General features: G+C 29.1%; 1 protein-coding gene across 1 annotated transcript; it reads right to left on the reverse strand.

The window, feature by feature from the left end:
• Positions 1-4,645: 4,645 nt before the first annotated feature.
• LOC110283000 (uncharacterized) lies at positions 4,646-16,003 on the reverse strand. Its single transcript, XM_021147438.3, has 4 exons — positions 15,883-16,003; positions 13,473-13,546; positions 10,884-11,552; positions 4,646-6,301 (listed from the first exon to the last, which is right to left on the reverse strand). Exons 2-4 carry the CDS (start codon positions 13,528-13,530, stop codon positions 5,661-5,663), a joined length of 1,368 nt encoding a protein of 455 aa, XP_021003097.1. The 5' UTR covers positions 13,531-13,546; positions 15,883-16,003; the 3' UTR covers positions 4,646-5,660.
• Between the last annotated feature and the right edge of the window lie 3,835 nt (positions 16,004-19,838).

Raw genomic sequence — 19,838 nt, forward strand, 5'->3', positions numbered from 1 at the left:
GATAAGAAACGCAAAATAAATCTTAACTGTTTTCATTGAAGTTTTATTTTTACTGCAAATAATGATCCAGAGAAAAAGAGAACATGATTGGTGAGTTTTTTCTCAGCACAATATATTTCACCAATCAGATACTTTTCTTTGTCAACGGCGATCGACTGGTGCAACTAGACACGCGTGCGGCTGTATAAATAACACAGTAAGGATAAACTGCTCGTGCATGCGCGAATTGCATTGGCTGTACGATTGAACAAGCGAATGCATGCAGTGAGAATGATACTTGAATTATCATTTATGTAGTGTTTGAAAATGTTACATGTCATGAAAATATGATTTTGAAAATTCATGTTGCGTGTACAACCAAAGAACTTAAACGCTTATCTTTGTACAAAGTGACAGGTTTATTTCAGATATTTAGGGAAAGAATGCAACGAAGGTCGATTTGAAATAGACCTCCTGATTTATTAGCATATTTGTTTCAAAAAATACTTTACAATTACTTTTCATTTCGTTTTTATTTTTATTAAAAGCAAACGAACGAAGAATAATGCCTCTTTATTAATTATTTCATGCACTGTTGATAGTTAAAGCAATCTTACAAAGACGGGAAAATAGGTAAGATAACAGAATAGCTTTAAGGATTAAAATTTGTTAAGTGAAGAACAAACTCGTTTTGCATCGAGAAAAAAAAATGAAATTTTAGGAATATTTTATTAATGCGGCATACATGGAAAATATTTATTATCATATTTAGGAGAATCTTATTCTTTTTTGCTATATATATGTATATATATATATTCTGAAAATAAGAAAAATTTCTTTTTACAAATCAAGAAGCAATCAGAAAAGGAAACTATTTTAAACAATACATTTTACAAAATTACTAAAATAATTATTTTAGCAATTTAACGCGTTTAAACGCAAAAAAAAACTCTGTAAAGAACATATGTATTTTTGGAATGCTATAGTTGAATGGAGTAAAAAATAATATACACATTAGGAGGCATGAATTGATATTTGAGAAAGGAAAGAGCAAAATCGAAAATTGAAATTCAAGGAATTTTTACTGAAAAAAAAGACCCTTATACACCAACCATTTTGGGCACCTCATTTTTTTTAAAGCTCTACACCTAATTGACAACAAAGTCTTTGAACGGTAATCCTCAAATACAGAAACAAACACAGAACGGTGAAAAATCAGGAATATGTTAAGGATACATATTTTTTTTTATTTGTAAACGAGGCACATTTTTTGCACTTGTTTTGTTCCAAAAATCTCTGCATTTCGCATCAAAACTCGTCACATAACTTTCAACTCGCGTGAAATCTTGATTTCATCTTTCTGGAGCTCTGAATTATCTGATCTGCGCAAAGTTTCATTTAAATCTCAGAATTCTTCCCTAGCAAAATCAAAAGGTCATACGCTTGGGGAAGCTACAGCTACCAGAGTGTACAAAAAAGTTGTATCACATTCTTCAAACTTCAATAAGTCTCTTCCATAAAATAATATTTTAGAACCTCATCATAGATATATCTATGAAAACTATTATCAATTACAGTAAAGAAGTCTTTCGTAACAACCATATAAAAAAGCACTTGAACTGTCGTTATGGTGGACTTTTCGCTATAAGCAACAAAAAACATAATACAAGAAACGAAAAACATTTCGCTATAAACAACATAAACAATAAAAAAGAAACAGAAAAACAATTTTGTTATAAAAATTTTTGATTAAAAATATTCTTATTCAAAAGCAAATAATTAAGTAATTATTGATGCATAACAATTAAAAAATTGGATAATTAAAAAATTGTTTAATCAAACAAGAATTATAATCGTCTTATTTGCTGTACAAATCTGTTTATAACTTTTTCAATGAATGCTGAGTCATCTTTTATTCTTTTCTTATGCACACAGAGCATGCACAAACTTGGCAGATATCTGACAAGGGAAACTTGGGAAGTGTGACTCGCCAATTTCGAAATAAACTAGTGGGATGTATGCCTTATGAGGAATAATTTCAGGGGGCAACATTCGTTTCGGCCCATAGAAGATCCTGTGAGAGATAAAAAATAATTCAATATATAGAAAATCGGTATTTTACTACTTCAATGCAGACTATTAGTTATTGTAGTTATCTCATACTCCAATTAATTTTGTGGTACTTTCACGTACTATATAATTGCATATTTATTGTCAAACTTAATTTCGAAAATTTTATATATGGGTCATTCTCACAAAAACTTTCATTTTTCGGTTCATAAAATCCCAAAAAAATAAAATGAATAAAAAGCTCTGAAACTTTTTTTATTAATAGAAATATGTAATGGCATCATAAAGAAAATATATATCCTTTAAATTATACTTAATATTTAAATTAATTAATTAATTTCACTATTTGAAAAGTGAGGGAATGACATTGATAGTGAGGGAATGATATTTTATTTCAATACATGTTTTTCTCTCAGTTACAGCTACCTCAAGTTTGAAAATGATAACATATTAAGTATATCTATTATTTATTATAATTTAGTTTTATATATTTAATAGTTTTTACAGGTTTGGGAAATAAAATTGGCTGGCACGATTGAACAAAAAAAAATTTGATAATATACTCATCTTGAATCATTCCCTCACTTCAGCGTCATTCCCTCACTTTATACACTAGTGAGGGAATGACGAATTCAATAAAATTTAAAAATAACAGTTAGGCCTAATTAATTTCTGAAGTCAATCACATACAATTATATTCATACAAGAAAGCAACATATAATTATCCACTTTCTCGATGAAGTTGTATTTTATTTTACTCTAAAAAATGACATGAGGGAATGACAAATGTAAAAAATTTTACCTGGTTTGATTCATTCAAATTTATTCCACAGCAAAGCTTCTTTAAGTTGAAGATGGAAACATACTGCAATTTTGTTCTATGATGCCAGTTGTTAACTTCTGAAGTTTTTATTAAAATATTTTTATTCTAAGAAGATTGCAGGTGATAAGAACATTGTTGTGAGGGAATGACGCGAAACACTGGGGACAAAGTTTAAAATAGTGCTGTGTTAATATTTTTATCAGAAATTAAATTTAAAATTGATTTTCTGAATTCTATATTTCAGTATTCTGAAATAAAAAACACGAATTTGTAAAAAAAAAATTTTTATTTCAGAAACAATTTTTTTCTTTTTTTAAATCAGCAGTGGGGACAAGTGAGGGAATGACATATTGGTATATTTTAATTACCTAAAATAAATAAAAAATAAAAATTGATAATTTTATTTTTATTCTTTTGTTAGCTTGCATTCTGAAGGACACTTTCCCTGAATTTTTTTTTTTCGTAAGCTGTAAAACAAACATAAAATATACTGGGGACATGAAAATGACTGTTTTTGTGAGAATGACCCATATCTGTAGTTTTTCAGAAAAACCTGTTATGTTAATTTTAAAAAAAAATTGACATCAAATTTTTTAAATTTTTTTTAAAAAAATTTCTCCAAATTAATTGGAGTATGTAATTGCAAATAAAATAATTATTTAATTAATAATTAATTAATAATTAATTAATAATTAATTAATAATTAATTAATAATTAATGAATAATTAATTAATAATTAATTAATAATTACTTAATAATTAATTAATAATTAATTAATTAATTTGCTAATTACTTTATTAATTGTCAGATTAATTAATTAACCAATTAATTACAAATTAATTGGAGAATGAGACAATTACAATAACTAATAGTCTGCATTGAAGTAATAAAAAGCCGATTTTTCTATATATTGAATTATTTTTTATCTCTCACAGGACATTCTATGGGCCGAAACGAATGTTGCCCCCTAAAATTATTCCTCATAAGGTTTTTTTCATCCCACTAGTTTATTTCAAAATTGGCGAGTCACACTTCCCTAGTTTCCCTTGTTAGAAGTTTTGATGAAGAATATGTTCATCAGCACATTCCTCCCCTTATGTTAAAGAAGGAAAAGAAATTTTGGCAACTTTTATCTCGGAAGTAAAATTAGCATTGGATGTTTTCAATTTTTTTTTTTTTTCAAATGAGAACCAGAAAACATTGAATTCTTTACTGATTGTTGATACAAAAATTGGTAAGCTCTTCTGAAAATCAAATCGTACAGTCAATCGAAAATACTGATTTGTTTCCCAGAATGTAAAAATTATTTCATTAATTTTCCTTTTTTATATTTGATGTATTATCTATTTAATTGCTTATTATTTTAAAAGCACAAAATACGTACTAACATAATAACTTTTTACAATAATGGTATTGTGATATGCTAAAAGGTCATTTTTAAAAAATTTGGATATAGTGAACTAGATACCGTTTATAGTTGACTTATTGCTAGATCCACATACAATTCATTATAACGGGGTTCTACAGTACATAATTCTGGAAATATTTTAATAAATATTTTTTATTGTTAAAAAAATCTTGAAAAAAAATATCTCCTGTAATATTTTTTGTAGTCTCCCTTGCTACACACTCTAATATCCACTCCCTGTTACTCCCACTTATTACCAAGCTGCTGTTGCGTTGTAATAGTTGAGAGCGGCAGCGAGTAGAGGCAAAACTCCCTAGTTGTATTATAAAATGTAAATCATTAAAGTAAGAGATTCACTAAACAAATTATTTTAATATGTACACTTTATTACAATTTCATCCATTAATAAATAAAAGATTTTCTATTATTTACAAGTTATACATTCAAATGCAGTTCTCCTGTAAAAATAAGACATTCCAATGTTTTACAGTTAGGGAGCATTAAAACACATTTTACGAACTTTTTTTTAAAAATGTTTATATTATTGTATTAAATTTAATTCTGTTCAAATACTTAATGTGGGGAAAATGTTTAAATCAAAATATTTCACGTATTTTAAGAAAATTAAAATGTTCAAAAATTACTTTTGCCAATTTTGGATATAACACGAAATTTTTTTTTTCAAAAATTAACAATTTTGTAATAATTTGAGGAAGAAATTTTATATGCCATTCGCTCAAATTTATTTTTTACGCAGAGTGTCTTAAAATTATCACTCTTCATTCCTATTTTTAGAACACTCGTCCAAAAGGAAGACATTTTATTTAAAAACAAAAACGCTATCGAAATGTGAAGAATGTTTGTATGAAATTTAGAGATCATTCCATAATTGCTTACTCTCTTTTCGCTTTCTTCAGTCAGCAAACAAGGTTTGGTGCTTTCAACTTGGCCCTTCTCGTTCATAATTCGTCAAGTTTTGATAATTGTTCCCCTTTTTAATTTGAGAACCACAATGGATACAGTATTTTTTCAATTTTTGTTAAGAATTCCTCAAAATATATCGCTTGGTCTTACGACCTATCCTGAAAAAAAAAAAGAACTCCACGCTATTGACTTAATACAAAATCTGTAAATACATCAGCTGTTTCGTTTGTAAAGATTTCTACAGATGCCACAAATTGCTAACTAATTCTTGTGTAATAAAGAAGAATAGAAATTATGGCAGATTACGTTTTCCAGATAAAATTAATATTTAATGTTTGCATAATTTTAAACTGAAAAAGTTTCGAAATTTTGTGTCTTGAGCCCCTTTTCAAAAACCTAGCTAGCTGTCCTACATTTCAGGTAACGGAACAATCACTTTTTAACAGAAGATACATTTTAGGAGTCCAAGAAATGCAGAGGTGTTTTGTAAATGCTGTAGTTCAAGACTTCTTTAAATCGTCCTTTCAAAATGCTATTTACTTCTTCGGAAAAGTACGTCAGGATGACTTTGCTGTTGTAGAGAGTTTCTATCGAAGAGGGTGATCTCGTTTGGGCACCCACAATATCTATGGCAGCTGTTATGGCGATTTTGCCCACATCGTCGACTGAATAGTCAAGGATTGTCGGAACATTGTCACTTAAGGTAGACGTAACCTTTAACGATAATTTTGTTTGTTTGACTCTAACGATGAGCTGGAAATTATAAACATCACTACCATTGTGTGCTTCGGCTTGGTACTGCAGAGTTAATTCATTGAATCCAAGAGAGCATTCAAAAGTAATGTTTCTTTCATTGAATTCGGGAATGCTGCATTCGGAATTCCTCCTCACGTTGGACAGGTGTTCAAATTCGCCCTTCTCAAGCTTGAGGAAATTTGCATCTTCGTTTTGAGGATCTCGGACAAAAACTTTTTCCAAGCGAGTGTTACTCAAAGCGAGAGGATCCAGCTTGCTATACTTCGATTCGAACAAAAACCGGTTGGTTAGAACAGAGTCGATGTAACTGTTAGAATCCTCTATACTATATTCTTCTTTGCCTACAGGAAAAATGGGATTTTATTAAAGCTAAATAGTATTAAAATCATGGAAACATTAGTATAAAAATCATATTTAAAAAATTACTTAAAGGTAATTTACATGTTTTATACTCCTTGTAAATGAAATAGGCATTTTTAGCAAATATGACTCTTTCCCCTCTCTAGAATATCTCACTTTCTGTCTTACACTTATCTTTGTAGGGAAAAAGCAAAATTTACATAAACCATGGTAAAGGAAATGGGAAAAGTATGAAGAGTAGGTTAATCGCGTAACTTTGATAAGGCTATTATACTTACAAAGAGGGTGATAATTATTAAGTGCAATATGGGAAAACATGGAAAAATATGGCTAAAAATTGAGCTACATGATAAAAAAAAAATTAAGATTGAGAAAAATATAAATATTTCCCTCTATCGTCTTAACGATGGAAAAGTTTAACCGATTCTGTTACGTAATGAGTTTGCTTTAAAAAAATTCCAGTCCCTGTCCAAATATGGAAAGTGATATTTTATGTTGATCAATATTAAGACAAATATTTAAATTCTGGTAATAAGGTCAGTTAACAGTTGACTATGCTACATCACAAAATTAATTTGCTACGTAACAAAATTAATTTTCTACGTCTATAGAGAATATTATCCTTTTTATCTGGCTAAACTAGATCAGGTGAATTTGGTGCTGTTTATGACAATAATGCCAAAATCTTTCAGCCTTTTAAAATTAGGAACGAAACACTATTAGTAGAAGCTAAAATCAATAAGAAAAATTGGAAATAAAAGAGACGAGTACTGAGAATGCCAAGGGAAAAATTTGCGCATGTTTCTCTTTCTTTGGCCCCTGATGGCAGGAGAAAAAGGGGAAGATTAAGAATGAATGAACAGAGACAAATTAAAGGATATTTTAAAAGATTAAAGGATTAGTGAAAACAAAATCTTAATCTAAAGACTGGGAGATCATTGATAAGAAGACGTGCTTTTTAAGGCGACGTGAAGAGTGTCACGACGTTAAGACGACGTAAGTAAGTATGACAGCAATGCATTTTCCCCATTCATTCTAGTTGCTCCATCTTCACAGCCAAGAAAACTTTTTTAACGCATTTTGTTACGTAACAAGTATTATTTCTTCTTGTATGCAGAAAAAAATATCAGTCCTTGTGCAGGGATGGTAAGGGGTATTCTTTTATACAGAGCAAGAATTAGGCTAATATTTAAATTTTGGCTATACGGTCAGTTAATATTAATTTTGCTACGTCACAAAATTAGTTTGCTACGTCTACGAAGGAAAGTGGTGTCCCACCTATCAGACTGAACTATATCAAGTGAACTTGTAACATTAATGCATCGTCCCCATTCATTCTTTTTGTTATCGGTCACCATTTAATCAATTTATGCATGATGGAAATTAAGATACTCTTAAGTCTTGAACTTCTATATTTAAAATGATACATTAAGGCAGCGTTTCTCAACCTTTCAGTATTCGCGGCCCAGTTTTAAATCATAATTTTCATCGCGCCCCCCACTTGCAGTAAAATGTATGCAACAATAATGTATATTGAGTATTTTTAATTCTGTCTTTAAATTATTTTTAACTAACTGCCAAAACAAAAGAAAAGTAAAAATCTGCAGCAATTGAGATTGTAGAAACTATGTTTGGAGTTAATTTTTCAAAACAATTACAGTCCATACCTCTTTCAAATGATACTGTTACTCGTCGAATCGGTGATACAGCTGAAAATGTAGTGTCAGCTTTTCTCTATGTTGAGTGACAAAATGTTTTCAATAAGCTTTGAAGCAAGAGATATTAATAAAGATGCTCATTTCATTGCCTATGTTTGATTTTGATTTTGTGATAATATGTCAGTAGTAGAACTACTTTTCTGCAAATCAATAGAACTCAAAACAACAGCGCTAGCATTATTTGCTATTTTAAATGATGTTATGAAAGATGCAAACACAGAATGCAAAAATTGCATCGGAATATGCACTGGAATATGCATCGGAATATGCTTGTTCAATATCCGGAAGGTTCGAAAGTATACAAGCACAAGTAAAACAAAAATCGCCTCAATGCGTCTGGACACATTGCATGATCCACACAGAAGCTTTGGGTTCGAAAGAAATACGTCCTGGTTTAAATAGTGTATTAACTGCGGTTGTAACCATTTCAAATTATATGAAAATGAGAACTCTGAGATCGAGAATCTTTTCTGCTCTTTGTAATGACATGGGTTCAGTACATTCAGAGTTACTATTTAAATGTGAGGCAAGATGTTTATCACGTGAGAAATTTTTGCAACGTGCTCATGAATTAAGAGAAGAAATCGTCATTTTCTTAGAAGATAACAGACCGGAAACCGGGAATTTACACTATTGTTTATTTGTGATGAAATTGAGATACTTGGTCGTCATATTCGAGAAATTAAATAACTTGAATCTTAAACTCCAAGGAGCAAATACACATATGTTGGATACGAGTGATGAAGTTAATGCTTTTTGTAGAAAATTAGAATTGTGGGGCAGAAATTTAAAGCAAAAAAACCTAACAATGTTTGCAAATGTGGATAATTGTACTAAAACTTATAAGGCTGAAGAAGAATATATGAAAGTTACGTTTGTAACCATTGAAAATCATTTAGCCATGCTGGCAAAGAATTTTAAAAAGTATTTTCCTGCTCATGACAAACTGCTAGCAAGTTACGAGTGGGTTAGGAATCCATTTCATAAGACTCCCGAAGGACTCTCAATTGATGAGGAAGAAAAATTCATAGACTTCACGACAAGTGGCGAAACTGAAATGCAATTTAGTAATAAATCACTATTTGAATTTTGGCAGGAGGAGGATTTTTCTGCACTGAAACAAAGGGCATTTCGCATTCTATTACCGTTTTCAATATCCTACCTTTGTGAAACTGGATTTTCTGCTGTGGCTTCTTTGAAGACAAAATATAGATCACGGCTAAATATAGAAACAGGACTGAGAGTGGCTATTTCTAATATTAAGCCTCACCTCAAAAAACTTTGCTCTGCAGGACAGACCCAAGGAAGTCACTAAAAATTATTAATTTTTTTTAAAAATTTAGTATGTTTGATTAAGTAAGGTGGGTAAGCCAAAGGTGGCCAGTGCTCCTAACGTAGCCCCCCCCCCAAAGTAAAATGAAATTTATTTTGAATCATAAGATGTCCCTTCTGCATTGTAAATCTTGTATCTGAGGTGCACGAGGCTGAATTGGAAGATATTTCCTTGAATGGCCTCCATTGTATGAAGTGATTTAATTATTTGCAGTTGTCGTTCTAATTTCCAGGTGAGAAGATAATGTGTTTAAATTCTTAGAACTTTGAGTTATAATATGTTTTCTGAAAGTTTATTTCTTTTTCTTTAACCACATTACTTTAATTCGAATTAATCTATCAGATTAATAGTTTTATGTCGTGCAAATGGTAAGAGAGACCTTATGTATGTTCCCAAGTGGCGCGACACTCGGGCCACCTTCGGAAGCAAACGTGAAATCTATAAAAGAGTTAATTATAAATCATTACGTAGCATATTATTTCTCAAAAAGGAATGCTTGAATTAAATGCCAATTGATTTATTTCATTTTAAGCAAATGTGGAACTTTGGTATTTTTTAAATTTTTATAATATTTTGACGTTCTCTGCACTTTAGTAGACTTTGCGATATTTTGTTTCAAGTTTTTTGTTTTGTTTGCATTTTAAAGTCATTTTTCAGGTATTTTTTTTATTTTTGTGGTAGTTATGAGTGTTTTTGTGGTCGATTCTGGTATTTTCTTGCAAATTTGGGTATTTTTAGATTAGTTATGGGTTTAGTTAGTTAACTCTAGTATGGTTATTTAACTCTTACTTGTTGGCTAATCCTTCTGAAAAAATTAACTCAATAATTCTTGATTAATTCTAATGAGTGAACTCAAAAGAATCGCTAGTGACTTCACACAAGAACTATCAAAGTAAAATCAATAAACAAATTATACACTCTGAAAACAAATATCTTTTTTAAAGTCGGGAAACTTGTTCCTACCAGCAAGACACTTAAAGTGCCTTTTTAAAAGAAGTTTGCCAGTCCAAGTGTTTTTTCTAAAGATAATTTGAGTAAGTGAAAAAGTGATTTCAAAACATGGCTCAACTTTGGACCTTGTGCGAAACCTTAGGTGCAGAAGCTAAAATTTTAAAATTGTACTATAAAATAAATGAAATTTTATTTTACAATTGAAAGTATACGTGATATATATTAGAGATAGGTGTAAGATGTTACAGAAAAAATTCAGATACACAGACTTAATCAGAAAATTATAAAAAAATCCTTAAGGCAAAGCCACCCTTGGCTCCCCACCTTAAGTTTTGATTTAATAAGTTGTTTCACTTTAATAAGTTATTAAATATGTCAAAATGTATTTTGTTTTCTATGTATATGTGCGCTTTCCTTTCATCCAGTTAATCAATTTTTTTAAATAATATTTTCACTTGAATATTCTCGCGCCACCCCTGTGGTGTGCTCGCGCCCCCCTAGGGGGGCGCGCCCCACAGGTTGAGAATCGCTGCATTAAGGAAATAAATTTTTTTTGCTTACCACGAGGTGTTGTTCTATGGTCTTCAGTGACTGGCTCAATTGTAGATGCATAAATATCTTCGTAGTCTTCTATAGAAAAAGGATTCTTCTGAATATCCTCACTAAGCGCTTCTTTCAGATGGTGATGTGTCAATGTATTAATTAAGTTAAAGAACAACTCTTCCACGTTTTCTTCCATGGGTTTCCTTATCCATTCCATCATACCCAGGCCATCAATCCAAACATTCATGTTCGATATGACGGTTGGCCTGTAGCTGTCCAACTTGCCAGCGTCACCTGATGAGCCATTAAATGAGAAATCCATTTCGATTTTCAAAGGAGAGGTAACAGCGTCTATCATGACGTCAGCGGTTGAACCGATAACGGATGCTTTGCCAGTGAAATTGAAGTTAATTTGTTTGGTTTCGGTTTCTGTGTGAATTTTCAGTCTTCTGTTATGATAGGATATGGAGCATGCGCCCTTTCGATGAAGATTGCCCAATCCTGTAATGTGACCCTCTGTCAAGTTGGCATAGCATTTGAATGGATAGAAAACTACTTTCTTCCTAAAGTTAAGTTCTCTTCGGTAAACGGGAAATGATTCCAAATTATTATTTTTCGCTGTGTTCACCAGTAATTTATCCACATATGTATTGCATCGTTTGATAGCATCAATGTAGCTGCTTCTTCCTAGAAAAGAAATATGTATGTAAGGCATCTGAAATTAATTTGTGATTGAAATTCTGTCTCCACTCAATGACAAAATATCAAAATCGTAAATTACGCTGTTAGAACTTTTTTTTTGTCAAAAATGGTCAAATAACAATTTATTTAATTGTCAGTTTACCGTATTCAACCAAAACAGTCAAATAACCATAAAAAGATGATGATACACAAACTGTTAAGTGTGAGAAAAAACTTTATTGATTTTTCACCTAATACGGTTAATGAACCAGAATTCTATCAGCGCCAACTAGGCCCACCTTAAAATCCATTTTGTTCCGTGGAACTAGGTACATTTGTAGCTAAGAGGGCTAATCGGTCAATTTAAAGACCGGCTAAACAGGGCTTCGAATGCGAGAGTCGATATTACAATATTTATTTCCTGATTTTTTTTTCATCAATAAATGAAGAGTTTCTAGTGTCCTGCTCTGTCCATCAGTCAGTGACCTTGAACTATTAGAATACGAGATTACCATTCACCCATAAATGGCGCAGCACCCACAGAGCTCTACTGTCCGTTTAAGTTTAATTTTTATGGTTAATAATCTATGCTAGTTGTAAATGGTTACAAAACCGTATCATTTTCAATTCACGTTTTGAATTCTCAAACCGTACCTATAGCAAACGGTTACAAAATTGTAAAGGTAAAAAAAAAAAAATTCCTTTCCATAAACTTTATTTTTGGTTAATCTGATGGACAGACAACTGCTTATCATCTTACCGTAATTTCAGAATGAAAATTCAATTAGTGTTAGAAAGAATTTTATTTCTGTATACTGTATTCTGTTATCCATATTTGTTACCTATACATGTTTCAGTTGTGATAAAGAGTATCCCTACTCTTGTATTTAGCAAATTTTGGCAAATAATATTGATTATTAATAATAATTGTACAAGTTCCAAACCAAACAACGAAAATTATTTGTTTTGCAATTTTTGGAACGCAAAGAAGAAAAAAATCAAAATCTGTAATTATGTGAAATTTCCACATTTGTATTTGCTAAATTTTAAGAATAAAAACTAATTTTTTAATAATATTTGTCCAATTTTCTAACTAAATAGCGAAAATTATTTTTTGTTTGAAAGTCATAAAACTGGTACGATTTTGGAATGCAAGACAAAAAGACAAAAAACATCCAAAAGTGTTATCATGCAAGATTATAAAGAAAAAGTATCCCTACAATTATATATTATAAATAATATCGAATTAGTTAATTAATAATAATTATTTAACTTTAGACCTAAATAAAGAAAATATTTCTGTTTAAAAGTCATAAAATTAGCTCAATTTTACAATTTTGGAACCCAAAAATAAAAGATTAAAAGCATTAAAGTTTATAATTATATTAGATTCTATTGAAAAAGCATTCCTACAATTGCATTTCCTAAATTTCAGTGAAAAATATTTATTTATTAAGAATACTTGTTCAACTTTCAAGCCCAACAAGGAAAAGAACAATTTTTTTAAAAATTAAAAGTCTTAGAACTCGTACAATTTTGCGACGTAAAGTAAAAATTAAAAAAAAAAAATTTAATTATGTGAAATTTTAAAGAAAAAAATATCCTCACAATTATAAAAGCTAAAATATTTCTCACTCTTAATGAACTTAGTCCCGATATATTCTACCAAAATAAACCAACAATTCGAAAACAGAGAAATCTCCCAATTTTAATTTAACTTTGCATCAATCTTGATGCTCTCCCTTTAAAATGCTTTTGGAAAAAAATTTACTTAAAAAAGATATTAGTTGCAATCAAAGTTAAAATATTATTTTTTTAATATTTCAACAGAACAATGAATAAGCATGCAATTTTAAAACAACTTAGTTTTAAAGAAAGAAAACTGCAATTTACTATTTTTATTTTAAAAAAGAGAATGCAGATTACCAAGAGGACTACTAGCCACAACCGTAATGGAAGCAATCAGAATCAATGAAGTCTTCATTTTTATAATTATTTTTCTGAAAAGAAATCATCATTATTTAAATATGATAACTAAATCCTAGAAAAACAATCTACAATTCCAATACTTCGATTAACTATAATAAAATTAGGATCTAAATATGAAGTTTAGAATAGTATTTTTTTCTTCCAAATAAACAATTTATTAAAAACTACAAACTTTGAATAACATTTAATAGTATTCAAATATTAATCAGATAATGAACTTAAGTTTATTTTATCATAATTATATGCTGTAAGTAAATAAAATCTACACGCAATAGTTAGTTATACAGAGAAAGAAAAACTTTGACAAAAAAAATATTTGCCTGATATTGACTAATCATTTACTATTTTTTTTTAATTTACTATCGGCTAATGTAAGAACATGTACCCCAAAATGAAAAAAAAATCTGAGAAAATTAAGACTTGAATAGTGCTTAATAATATTAAAATATAATTGCATCAGAATTAAATCTGAGTTTCATTTTATCGTAAAAATATATTCGGATAAATTATAACTTACTATGTAAACAATAATCAGCGAAAAATAATTATCTAAGAATAAAGTTTATTTTATCAAAATAATGTTATAAATAAATAAAATTTACACGCTGTTAGTTATATAGAGAGAGGAAAATTCTGACAAGAAATATATGCCTGATATTAACTAATCATTTACTATGTAAGTTTATTTTATTTACTACTAGCCGCCTAAGGCGGCCAGCTGTCCGCCACGCTAAAGGTTTCCACAAATAAAGTTTTTTAAAACATAGCAGGAAATCTGAAGATTAGTGGACAGTTAAAGTGTTTCTGTCCAGCAATTTTGTCTTCATATCCAGTTCTGCTGCAGATGTGTTATAGCTCTTGAGGATGTTTGAAATTATATAGCTACAACGCTTAAAAAAAAAAAAAAAACTAAAATGCTAAATACATGAAAAGAACACGAAAACGAATAAATTTTTTATGGTATCAATTTCTATTTCTATATAATTTTTTATGGTATCAAATTCTATTTCTATATCTGTTACGTCAAGCACTCAGGTATTATAATTTGATCTAGTTGTGCTTGTATAATTTTGATCTAGTTGCGCTTTCTACGTCATTTTGTTAACATCGTTTGGTTTGTTATTTAACATCGTTTGGTTTGTTATTTCTAAGTTAACTTTCAAAAAATTGGCTGGCATCAGCATTTTTATTCTTTAAGTTGTTTATTTTTTCTTTTGGAATTCGTTCCTTTTTAGCGAAATGTTTTTCAACCTAATCGAATTCTTTGCCGACTGTTCTCTGTATATATAAAGAAAATAAAGTAAATATTTTTAAAGTGTTGTGAAAAGAATTTTTAGTTGTACAAAGTACTACAATATCGCTATAAAAATTATCGTCTTCGCTTTAAAAAAAAAAAATAGAGCGTGGAAAGAAGAAGAAAAACTTATTATAACAATTATGAACAGCGACAAATATATCAAAGCGAAGCGTTCTATTTACGTATCGAATATGTTGCCACATTTTTAATACAAAAGTTAAACTTTTCTCCACTTTGATAAATGTAAACTAATGCGAACCTTACAATTAAATTATTAATTCCTTCGTATATTATTGGTTTAAGTTGTCGAAAATTAATATTTCAATTGTAAGGTTCGCATTAGCATACATTTATAAGAGTGGAGAAAAGTATATGCATTTTTTAATAGTTTTTTGAATATGGCTCTTTGAAGACGAAAAAGCATAGATTTTCTTACAAAATGACTGATAACTAAAAAACTAATCCAAATTTTTGAAAAAGAAAAAAAACACTTCTTCATTATGTCAAAACACAATTATGTGCCGAGTTTCGTGCCTGGGAGAGGCTTCTGGGGCGATATATTGTGATTACAGACACACAGCCGCGTTTATTATTATGTATAGATAGGCTAATGTAGAAAAAATGCCCCAAAATGAAAACAAAATTCTGAGAAAATTAAAACTTGAATAGAGTTTAATAATATTAAAATATAGTTGCATCAGAATTAAATCTGAGTTTTATTTTATCGTAAAAATGTACTCGAATGAAATTTAATTTAGTTTGAATTCAATAATTCGCAAAACAATTACCTAAATAATTCCACGCAATAGTTAATAAACACAATAAATAGCTAAATAAAGAAGAGAAATTATCAACAAATGTATAAGTATATTTTACTGATATTTAATAATTTTATTTTCTTATCTCCTATTGTGAAACTATCCATCGAAATTAAATTGCTACAAAACGGTAAATTTTTAGAAAAATTAAAATTTGAACAGTATTTAATTTTACTCAAATTTACACATAAAAATAAGGTGGAAGAAATATCAACAAAATGTATGCAAGAACTTAAGGTATGAATATTGTTTGCAAAGAATGAAGAATTGCAAGAAGTAAAAAATTGCAAGGATTGTAAGGAACGAGGTAAATATTCAGGTATATTTATATGAGATTCTGAAGTGCCCCCTGAGATCTGAAAATTATTAAAATCACTTCCTTATCATTCTAATTATCCCTTAATATAGTAAGTGGGCGAAGGTTGGTTTTTCAGGATGCTATCTTTAGACCGGAATTGTGAATATATTTGATATCATTAGAAAAGAAATTAGAATTCAAAGGTTATAACCGAACGTCACCAAAAAATTCAAATTGTGCATTAATCTAGAACTTTGTACTTTCTAATTCACCTTTAAACGGAGAAAAAGGATTCGAAAAAAACTATTGAACGATAAAAAAAGAAACGCAGAAGATAAAAATTGATGACATATACGCAAAAAAAGAAACGCGAAAAAAAAGAAAATTTACTTATTGATAGATAAAATAATTATTTAGCGGAAAATGTGAGAAAATTAGTATAAATTTAATATCACTTCCAATAAATTTATATATAGGAAATCAATATAGGTAAGTAATTGTAGGAAATCAATAAACCAGTTGACTAATTAGCAATATTTGTATAAATACGTTCCATAAAATTAATAAAAATAATAAAAAATAATAAAAATTAATAAGATTAAATATTTCAGCCCTTAAGATGTAATTACGTTATAGGAATTCCATAAAATAGTTAAATATTTCTGCAAAATGGTAATTGTAAATTACTAAATCTTAAAATATTTACTACTTAATTTTTTGAGTTATTATATAATTGCCAAAAAAAAATGAAAAATAGATCCTGAAGTTTTTATTTAAAAATATTTTAATTATTTCGTGATGATACAATTTTATTCGAAAGATTAATTAAAAAAAGTAATATCGTATTCTATAAAATCAAATGTGAAGATGTTATTATAGAAAATCAATAAAATATATTTCTGAAAAATGGCAATTTTATATAAATCTGTAAATGTTAACTATTTTATTCTCTCATTTATTATATTGAAATAAATAGATCCCCGAGTTTTTAAATAAGTTTTCAAGTATCTTAAATTTAAAAATAATTTAATTCCTTAGCAATGATGCAATTTTCGATGGAAAATTTAATAACAGTCAGATATCACATTTCATAAATTCAGAAGTGAATACTTTATTGTAGGAAATCATTGAAAAAGCTTAATTTCTGTAAAACGGCAGCTTTAAATTAATAAATCTTAAAATTGCTTAGCTCGATTCTTTTTTAAATTTGGTACCTAATTGTTTTAAGGAAAAATAGTTTATTTCATTTTGAGGACATAAAAGTTGTTTAAAAAATAATTGTCATAAATTAACCATTGCATTCGACGATTGGTATGCGCAGTCAATAAAAGAAATATGAACTTCAGCAAAACTAGCAACTTCAAAAAAACAAAAAAACAAAAAAAAAAATTCCTCGAAATGCTTCAAGCCTAATATTTGAAAAATTAAGTTTAAGGTTTCATAACATTAGGCAAAATATTTTATAACCAGCGTTGGACAGACTACCCAGTTTTGAGTTTAAGACAACAAATGTTAAAAATTTTGTAATTTGGAACCCAACCTAAAAAATAATAGAATTTCTGGACCAGGCGAATTCCAAACTACGCAAAATGTCGTATTCAATAGACATAAGTGCGAGCGATGCCAAACGATCTTAATTCATTGCTGAACGCAAATAATTTTTGATCAATTTTAATCTGGAGAAAGATCTTTCTCCTTCTGCATTTGATCCAAGAATCGACAAATATATTCTTAATGCAATGTGAACGTTAGGAAAAGTATTCACAAGTTTATCTTTAATTTGAGCCTTCAACATTTCTTGTGCAGATTTATGTTCATAAAAATTTGAAAATAGTAAAAATTCATGTACAAAGTTTTCCTCTAAATCGAATGAGCAAATTTTCACCAAATTTTGCGCTTTTAGTTTAATCTCAGATTCTGACAAATTTTTGTGAACAAGAAAACCGAAATTATCGTACAAATCACTGTAAGCTTTACGCCTTTTAGTCATTTCTGAATTAATACATCTAAAATGGCGCTAGTTTTCATGATACTACTATGATAGACTTAGTTATCATAGTAGTATCATGAAAACTATGAAGCTATTTGCAGTATAAATATTTCTTGTAATTAATCTCACTATCAATTTCACTGTTTTCTTTGCTGGTTTGTTGTTGTATTGTTGACGTGAAGTGTTTACATAGTTATCTATCGAACTAATCATAACGGTATTATCGATACCAAAAGCAATATCGGCAATATGTCGGTATTGCAGATAAAGTTCGATAAACAAATTCGTAAATTAAAATCCATATTAATAAAAATGTAAAAAAAAATATGCAAGAAAATTTTAGCATATATTTTGAAGAGAGGGGAGGAGTGGGGGAAGGAGGGGAGGGCACTGAAACGGCTATGCCTAGGGCCTACGAAAGTTAAATAATCCGGCTAATAATAATCCGGCATAAATAAATAATCCGGCTCTGTCCTCAGATCGTAATTTTGACCTGAACCAGAGAACGATCCATCTCCAATTCAGTACGCTTAGAGGTTTAATTTGTTATTGGAACATGGAGGACTTTATGAACCGACAAATTTAGCATGTACCAGTCACTATTTACTACACGGGGAGTTTTCAGCCAGCTGGATTTGAACTCCTGTTCTCATGAACGTGAGTCCAGCACCCAGCCAATCAAGCTATCCCACAATTTGAAAATAAATATAACATATATTGGAATAATTCATAGAATATGTATCTTAAATGGAGCGATAAAGTAAAGCGCAATCTAGTACTTTTTCTACAACAATTTTAAATATATGTTTTCAAAAAACTGCTTTCCCAAAGCTACAACGGTTCAAACTAATAAAACTACGACCTTCATTTAATATAATTAATAATAAGCATTTTGTAAAGTTTTTTCTACATTTTCTATGAAGAGTTTTAGTTAAAGTAAATGATAAATCAGTAGAAATTGCCAATAAGTTATAGAAAAACTTTTTTTTATCTATTTTTTATCAGAAATGTAATAAATTTAAAATAACCGAACGCATTTAATTTTATTTAACAAAAAAAAAATAATATTAAATAAATAATTTTCAACTGAATCTTTTCCCCAACTTTTAAGCTATGAAGTCACAGTAAATAAAAAAAATTCGATATAAAGAAAATTTTAAATCATTTTTCAAAAGAGTTCTATATTTATTTTTGCTCCGATTATAAGTTAAATGAAATAACCGAAAATACAAATGTAATATCAATATAATAAAAATATAATGTTGATGTATTTAAAATATCACTGTAAAATATTCAACGTTGAAATTGATTGTTCTGAGACTGAGAAATTGATTGTTCTCTCACTGAGCCATATTTTCAAATTTCATTTAATGAAATATAAATAACATTATATTTTCTATAAGTTATTTAGTTTAACAAAGGTGTAGAACACAAACTGACTTCTCGCAACTGTAAAACTTCATCAACACAATAAATACCAATGTTAAGCGTGCACAAACATGTTAGTATACGAAACTACTGTTTGTAGTTATTTGTGTTTCAAAGTCAGTGGCTATGCCAGCGCCATCAGTACAGTTTCTAGTGGCAAAATTTGCAAGTACAAGAAATTCGTATTTTTTTAAAAATATCTTGCTAACAATGAAGAAATGTATCTTAAAAAAATTAACAGATGAAAGTATATGTAATAATAAAACAAAATGTAATAACAGAATATTTTCACTTTTTCTTTTTTTTTGGGGGGGGGTAGTTTGTTAAAGGGTTGCACCCCTTTTTATATTATTCTGCCGGCGCCCTTGGTTGAAACGATTTTCTTACGTAAACATGGGAGGAGTCCGACATTTGCTTATTTTTTGCTGAAAAGGGGGTAATAGGGTGGTCAAAATTTGTCAAAAATATGCTG

Source organism: Parasteatoda tepidariorum, chromosome 6 (genome assembly GCF_043381705.1).
Source record: "Parasteatoda tepidariorum isolate YZ-2023 chromosome 6, CAS_Ptep_4.0, whole genome shotgun sequence".
Taxonomy (NCBI): Eukaryota; Metazoa; Arthropoda; class Arachnida; order Araneae; family Theridiidae; genus Parasteatoda; species Parasteatoda tepidariorum.

Coding starts and splice junctions, on each gene's coding strand:
- LOC110283000 (XM_021147438.3), bottom strand. CDS start 13,530: ATGAAGACTTCATTGATTCTGATTGCTTCCATTACGGTTGTGGCTAGT. Junction 11,553..13,472: donor TGTGGCTAGTAGTCCTCTTG/GTAATCTGCATT, acceptor TTTCTTTTCTAG/GAAGAAGCAGCTACATTGAT. Junction 6,302..10,883: donor CCATAGAACAACACCTCGTG/GTAAGCAAAAAA, acceptor TTTTTCCTGTAG/GCAAAGAAGAATATAGTATA.